The sequence below is a fragment of the Theobroma cacao genome, chromosome 1 (genome assembly GCF_000208745.1).
Source record: "Theobroma cacao cultivar B97-61/B2 chromosome 1, Criollo_cocoa_genome_V2, whole genome shotgun sequence".
Taxonomy (NCBI): domain Eukaryota; kingdom Viridiplantae; phylum Streptophyta; class Magnoliopsida; order Malvales; family Malvaceae; genus Theobroma; species Theobroma cacao.
This window is the reverse complement of record NC_030850.1, coordinates 11,079,995-11,088,108: the sequence shown is the minus strand read 5'-3', so window position 1 is coordinate 11,088,108 and position 8,114 is coordinate 11,079,995. Positions and strand designations below refer to the sequence as shown.

Here is an 8,114-nt window from a genome sequence, read left to right as displayed (position 1 = left end):
GAGACGGATTTTCACCGAAGCGTCGGGATAAATCCGAACTCTAAACTCCAAAACCTATTAAGCCTAATAATCATTGTTAGAAAACAATATATATGGAAAATTTTGTTAATTTAAATAAATATTACTAAACAATCCAATCGTTTAAAGATTAATTAATTATTTATTAGACAAGCTTTGTAATCAAGTAAAAATTGGCCAACAACAAATATGGATTTAAATAGACAACTAAAAGTAAAGTACAAATAAATAAATAAAAAATAACAAATAATCAAAATTTTAGATCATCAATAAACGCGTGCATATAGATACTATCATTTTATTCTGTCATTGCACGCCACTCTTATTTTGCATATGACGCGGGAATCCCGATGATGGGATTCTCCGATGAGCTCGTAGAGACGAGTTCTTCCCGGGAAATCTCTAGGTGAGGAGAATTTCGAGACTTCACCAAAGCGTTTGGATGGTCTTCGAATAATTTTTCGATAAAAGATTACCGACTCCATCATTTAAAATAAACAAGTCACGACATCATTCTACGCTTGCATCATATGCATACGTAAGACAAAGTGAAAAACTCAGTCTGACAATTCAATAAAAATTTAATTAATAAAATAGAGATTAAACTAAGAAAAGGCTATATTAAGAATAACTTAAGATTAAATGGTACCGTTCGTGGAACGGGCGTCACGGAGGTGCTAACCCTTCTCCGTGCGTAACCGCACCCTCGAACCTATCTCTAAAAATTGTAGACCAGTTCTCATTTTTTCAACGGACCTAAAATTAATTTATGACTTCGTCGATTAAGAATCGGTTAATAGGTGACCAATCACACCTTAAAAAAAGGATTGGTGGCGACTCCCACACCACACATATTTAATTTTTGCCCGCGTCTGACGGACGGGTTCCCGGACCCGCACGTTACGACATAGTTATGCCTGAGTTTTAGCCCATTTTAAAGAATAGCTATTCTTTGTACCAAAGCTGTACCAAACGGAGGTAAACTATTCCCTTGGGCATAGACAAGGAATAGCTTAGCTATTCCCTATACCAAATGTGCATAAAGACTTTTAATGATTCTAGATTTGTGTCCTTTCATTGGAGACTATTTCTGTTACATCTCGAATACGAGAATGACACCATCATATTACATTGAGACTATATTTCAAAATAATACGAAATAATCCAATTAAGATGAAAAGTAATTGAACAACTAGAAGTTGAAATATCAATTACATGTGGCAAAGTCTTAAAATAGCTAACAATATCTTAACACTAAAATAGATTGTTCAAATTATTCTCTTAACTCTCATAATTCTAAAACTCTCAATTCTAGTCATTAGCAAAATTGTAAGTAATGGAATGAGCAAACCTTAACTCAACAAACATAGCCATACACACTCTACCAGATCAAGCATAATTTTCAATATATCATATAAATCATTCAAGAGTATTTCACTAAATCAAGCTTTCAAAATGATGAAATTCATTATATTCAAAGTAAATAATTTTATAAATTCATACATCATTGATTATCAAATTTCATTTTTGAAATTTCATTTAAGCAAATCATAAATTCAAGCTTTCAAAATCATAAAGTTCATCATATTTAGCTACAATCACTATTATAAACCGTGACATGACCGTATCAACAAATCATTTTCATAATCATTATTAACTATTATAATCCATTAGTAAAGCCTTATGCTAACCACTGTAGCTCGTTAATGGGTTGTATGCTAATTACTATAACTTGTTAACAAAGTCGTGTGCTAACTACTATAACTTGTTAGTAAGGCTGTAGAACTAGTTCTGATGTTGATTATCCTACTTCTCAAGAATCATTTTATAGCTCTTAAAACTTTCTTTAAAGATGATCAAAGATTTCATTTCATTCATAAATCGGCACTTGTCAAGAGACCTTACCTTTGAATTTTAGTAGTTATTGCTTCCACGCTGTTGTCATGATCCTGTTTTCCACATTTGCAGGTATCAAGTTCTAACCTTTAATCCCAAGATTTAACTAAGAACATCAGCTGCCCTTTCTTTGTTTTCTATTGAAATAGAAGAGGGAAAAGCTTCCAATAAAGAGATGTGTTGAGATGGTTATGCCGATCCAAGAGGTAACTAAATGTTTTACTCATTAATACCTGTATATGGAATATGTATTCTTCATTTTCAGCATATGGTAAATTGCTTTCAGTGATTTTTCCTTTTTATATTACAAAAAATAAAATTTTGAATTTTCCATTGATCATAATTTGGCATAGTGGATTAATTTCAATAAATAAGCTATAGTATTTTGGCTGTGTGTGTGTGTGCGTATGTTCAGGAATTCATTAATTCTTTTATTTTTTGCAATTGCTTAGGCTGGATGTTGGTGAAACTATATGATAACCTCTAAAGCACATTTGTAACAGTTGAGCAAGATAGATAATTGCTCTGCAGGTTCTCTCATATAGACAGTACATCATTGCAGCTAGTCTAAACCGAAAAGACATTGCCATTTCTTGCTTTCCTTTTGTAACCTTCTTGCTATCATGTTATTTAGTATGAATGAAGTATTTTGAACTAATATACATGGCTAAAACATTTAAACACTGGATCTAAGAGCATGTCTTTTTATTGTTATTACAGTCAAAGTACCAATCATTTGGTGGGGAAAACAATGTGCAGGAAAGGCGTGTTCTATTTTCTTTGTCTTTCCAGTTTTCATTGGGTGAAGAAGTGTTTCCTATTTGAAAGCTTTTGCTCTGTATAAATTTGTTCAAAATGCAGGAGTACCGCATGCATCTAGTTATTTACCCAAAAGCCACCTTCTTCAATGACTATACCTATACTATTGTGCCATAACAAGTTTTACTTTTGCAATCAAAGCTTAAGTTTAAATTTTGTAATTTCAACTTGACGTCATTGGAAACTTGGGATTTCGTTTTACAATTTTTTGAAAGAGTCTGATTTCATTGTTATCATCTAAACCCTTACATGATTGTTTATATATAGAGTTGCAGCACAGTATATGACCTATCCCACTTTAATTCTTTGTAGTAATAAACAGTTTGCCATAATAATAGAAAGTGCAAACTTGAAGACGGCATGGAAATCTCCAATCTCCCATTTAGAAATGCACAGTCGCGAAGACTTTTTTTGGTAGCTTTGCCTGCCATGGGAACCATTTTTGTTTGGAGCATTCAGCAATTATAATCTGTGCCAGTTTTGGGAATGTGTCACTATGTGGGTATATGTAACTTCTCTTTGTTGTGAATTAAGAATCCAAAAGTAATTTTTATTTTGGAGAAATGTTGATGGTGAGTTTCAAATGTGCAACATCTGGCATAAGTTGCCCTAAGTTGCACTTGGAAAGTGGAGTGATAGACTGGCTAGCATGTTGTAGATATTTCATAGCAAAGCTCAATTTCCCTCAAGATATTCTTTAACTCTATTTCAGGATGCCTTTTCCTCAACTGAATAAAAATCTTGCAATGTTCTTGGGCTCAGAATAACTGGGTAATGGCCTCTCGAGCATTTCTTTTAATCATGTTTCTCAACTAAATAAGCTTTGATGCACCTCAATTATCATATTTAGAAGCATTTCAGATTTTTTTTTTTTATCTAGTTACGACTTCTAAGTCAATGCATTGGCTTTAGCTACCAGTTCCCCACTAAAAGGGATTCCTTTTTACTTATGGGTCAAGTCTTGAAAAATCTCACACTCGCAACTTCCAAGGCTTATCTAAACCACAAGAATGGATGGATAGCGTACAAATCCAGGTCCATTAAACCCAGCAAAGAAATCACATCACAATCTAACACTCTTCTATTTATTGCCTTGAAAACTACATTACACAGAAACCAAGAGGACCATATTTATCTCATCGTCGCTGTTACGTAACTTTCTGTGCAAACGATGAAGAAGGCAGAGCTAGTATTCGTCCCAACGCTTGGAATGGGCCATTTGGTATCTATTGTGGAATTGGCTAAGCTTTTGGTGGATCTCAATTCCAATCTCTCCATCACCGTCCTCATCATCAAGCTGCCTTACGACCCAAATTTAACAGCTTACATTGACTCTTTCATTGCTGATAATGATACCATCTATACTCGCATCAAATTTATCAACCTCCCTCAAGATGAAACCCAAAAAGGTGTTCCTCCTTACAAGTTCATGACCACTATAATACAAAGCCAGAGGCCCCACATAAAAGAGGCCGTCGCCAAAATAGTTCAGTACTCCAGCTCAGTGCCCCACTCACCTCGACTCGCCGGGTTCGTTATCGACATGTTTTTTACTACTTTGGTAGATTTGGCTAATGAATTTGGTGTTGCTAGTTATGTTTTTTACACCTCGAGTGCAGCTTTTCTTGGCATCCAATTTTATATGCAAGCTCCTTATGATGAGCAAAACGTTGACATCACCAAGTTAAAAGGCTCGGACGCTGAGTTCACCGTACCCTCTTATGTCAACCCAGTTTCTGCTAAATTCTTTCCCACTGTAGTGTTTAGGCTCGAAACTTCAACTATGGTCCACGATATGTCCAAGGAGCTTAGAAAAGTCAAGGGTATCATGGCAAATACATTTTCAGAGCTTGAATCCCATGCAGTCGAGTTCCTTTCTGATGGTAAATACCCGGTTGTTTACCCTGTGGGACCAATATTGAATCTCAAGACTGCAAGTGGGCTCCATCAGAATTCTGATGTCATGAAATGGCTTGATGAACAACCCCTTTCATCTGTCGTGTTTCTCTGCTTTGGGAGCAGGGGGAGCTTTGGTGGGGATCAGGTGAAAGAGATTGCCCGTGCACTGGAGCAGAGTGGACACCAATTTTTGTGGTCCCTACGCCAACCCCCAATCGAAGAAATGATGTTAAGCCCAACTGATTACGAGAACGTGGCAGAGGTATTACCCGAAGGGTTCTTAGAACGGACGGCCACGATTGGTAAGATCATTGGATGGGCCCCGCAAGTGGCCATCTTAGGCCACCCAGCAATTGGAGGGTTCATGTCTCACTGCGGATGGAATTCCACGTTGGAGAATATATGGTTCGGAGTACCAATGGCCACGTGGCCTCTTTACGCAGAGCAACAATTGAATGCGTTTCAAATGGTGAAGGAGCTGGGATTAGGGGTGGAGATTAAAATGGATTACAGGAAAGATGTTTTGTTCCTCGATGAGGTAGTGGAAATTGTGAGTGCTGAGAATATAGAGAGAGGAATCAGGTGTCTGATGGATCAGGATAGCGATGTTAGGAAGATAGCAAAGGAAATGAGTGAACAGAGTAGGAAGTCTTTGATGGATGGTGGATCTTCACACTCCATGTTATGTCGTTTCACCAACGATGTAATTGACAATATGCCATAAAGTATTGAAATGTAAAAATTAATATTGTTATGAATATACGTGTGAATGTTTATAATATCAAGATTCAAGATTTTAGATTAAATCAAACATTTAAGACATGTCAAATAGTTTAGCAAGTCAAACATAAGAGTTTAATTTAATTTGAACTTTTATATTTTGTATATTCAAATTTGAATGTAAATTAAATCAGATTAATATTAAGATTTAATTCATCCAAATCAAATCCTTTAGTTATATTTTATTTTATAAATTTTATTTAGATAAAAAGTTATTAGCTTGTAAATAAGCTATCATTTTATTTATAAATACACATTTAAATAAGATTTTTTTACTTTGTTAATATTTTTATCAGCATGATTTTTTACTATCTTAAGTTTTGATATCATTTAATTTTCGTCATTATCATCTCAAAGTCGAACTTTAATTTCTTTAAGCTTTAATAGTTTTAAAAGAATTTCAATTGTTGGTTTTTGATTTTTGATTTTAATGAATGAGAAAAGTGATTTAATATCTTTTTAGTGTTTTCATATCTGAAAATTAACTTTAATGTGAATTTGCTATTGTGTAGTATATATTATATTTTGTTCTTTAATTTATTAAACGAAATGTGAATCTGTAATAATGTAGTATGTATTATATTTGGTCTCTTAATTTATTAAATCAGATTATGGATGTAAATATATAAATAATTATATATTATCTCTTTATTTTGATATTAAAATATAATTTGCTCAATATATGTTTTCTATGTTTTGAATTTCAAATATAATTATGTTCGTATATGTAAATCTATCATTGATACTGTAAGATTTTACATAAGACAATTGGAATTGAATATATGAAATTAACTTTATATGATATTTATTTTATAACAAGTCAAAAATAATATACTTTAGGTAATCTGAAAGTACATTTTGTTTTGGATTTCATATTTTTATACTTGAGAAAAATAATGAGCTACTAATCAAAAATCATCAACCTCATCCATCTCTTGAAATGAAGGCGACATCATTTAATAATTATGGTCATGGATCTAAAAAGTGTTAGCATAATAATTGTAATTGCAGTGGTTACACTAATCATTAATCTAATAGTAAAAATACATTTAACCACCAAAAGTAGATGAAGACATTTAACCACAAAAAGTGGACGAATACATTTAACCACCCGAAATGGATGAACATTGAAAAGATACAAGAAAAAGAAAAAAATAGATAAAATAAAAAGAATATAGAAAATGTTTATCATAGTATGAAAGGTCATTAGTTACGTATTTGTTTTACACTGAAATATCTTATTGAACTTTATCAAGTATCATTGAAAGTTAAGAAGAAAAACTATTTACTGAAACAAATTTTGTTCAAGATGATTTTAACAATAGCCAAATTGATATAACACATCTAGATGTTATGAAAGAAGAATTGATCATCTAATTAGTGATGTAAATATCTAAAAATAAAATTTCTTACTAGTTTATTAATATGTTTTTGTATAACTTTATTATGAAGATATTTTTATATGCTCTCATTACATTTAAATGATACGTTCTTATTAGGTTTTTTAATAATAAACTTATATTTATTGTTCTCTTAGGTTAACTTGCAAGTTTCTTACTATATATCTTATTTTAAAATATGAATATCCATATGATTAGATCTAAGATCAATGATGCAGATATATGTTGACAGTGCCACAATACATACTATATTTAAAGATAAAAAATATTTTCTTACTTGAAAATGGAAGAAATTGATGTCAATACTATATCTAATAGTATAAGATTAATTGAAGTTTTGGAAGAGTCAATATTTTATTACCCAAAGGAATAAAGTTTATAATTGAAGATGCATTATTTTCAACTAAATCTTAAAGAAATTTATTAAGTTTTAAAGATATTCATCTAATAGATATCATATTAAGATAACAAATGAAAGGGAAACTTAATATCTTTATATTACATTATTATCTAGAGTAAGAAGTGTGTTGAAAAAATTACTGGCTATTTGAATCTAGATTGTATTACAAAATATTAAAATTATTGAAACTCATTTTATAGTTAATTAGAAATTTACTAATGATTTTAATATTTGACATTACTAATTAAGTCATTTCGGATCAATAATGATATGAAAAATAATTGAAAATTCATGTAATCATCTATTGAAAACCTAAAAGATTTTTTAATTTGATGAATTTCCATATGTTGCTTACTTTCAAGCTAAATTAATTATAAGGACATTACTTAAATTTCTTATATTTTTAAAATGTATTCAAAGTGATATATGTAGATCCATATATCTATCATGTAAACTATTTAGATATTTGATATTTAAATTATTTTCGAGGCGTAAAACTTAGATAGGTTTCCCAAGCAGGGGAGAGCAAACTCCTATGGCTACAGCAAGAATCGAAGTTATAGCAGCCATCTTGTATTTGAGCACTACTTGTTGCGAACTTCATCTTTAGGTTCACACGTACACTCTTATCGTGCTATGGAAGGGAGTAGGATGAAAAGAAAGTAAATGAATGTTAAGAGCTGGGTTTGCTTATCTAGAACAGTCCATTTGGAATTGTATGGGGAATTGCTCATCTTTTAAAAAAATTACTCACAATCCGAAGCAAATAAGTTCATCATGTTTTTTGGGGTTTAGGGTCTGCTGCTTCTTCTCCATTTTGCTAAAGTCGCTCATTCTTCTTCTAGCTCTGCTTTTTTATCATCTAAAATTGTGGGTTGAAATCTCCCATTCTTCTTTTTCTT

General features: G+C 32.0%; 1 protein-coding gene across 1 annotated transcript; it reads left to right on the top strand.

Annotated features, from left to right (window-relative positions):
- Positions 3,869 to 5,390, top strand: LOC108660576 (anthocyanidin 3-O-glucosyltransferase 2-like). Its single transcript, XM_018114694.1, has one exon. The coding sequence runs from the start codon at positions 3,905 to 3,907 to the stop codon at positions 5,354 to 5,356; it is 1,452 nt and encodes a 483-aa protein (XP_017970183.1). The 5' UTR covers positions 3,869 to 3,904; the 3' UTR covers positions 5,357 to 5,390.

Bases quoted from the DNA above. Each gene is read 5' to 3' on its own strand.
- LOC108660576 (XM_018114694.1), top strand. From the start codon at position 3,905: ATGAAGAAGGCAGAGCTAGTATTCGTCCCAACGCTTGGAATGGGCCAT.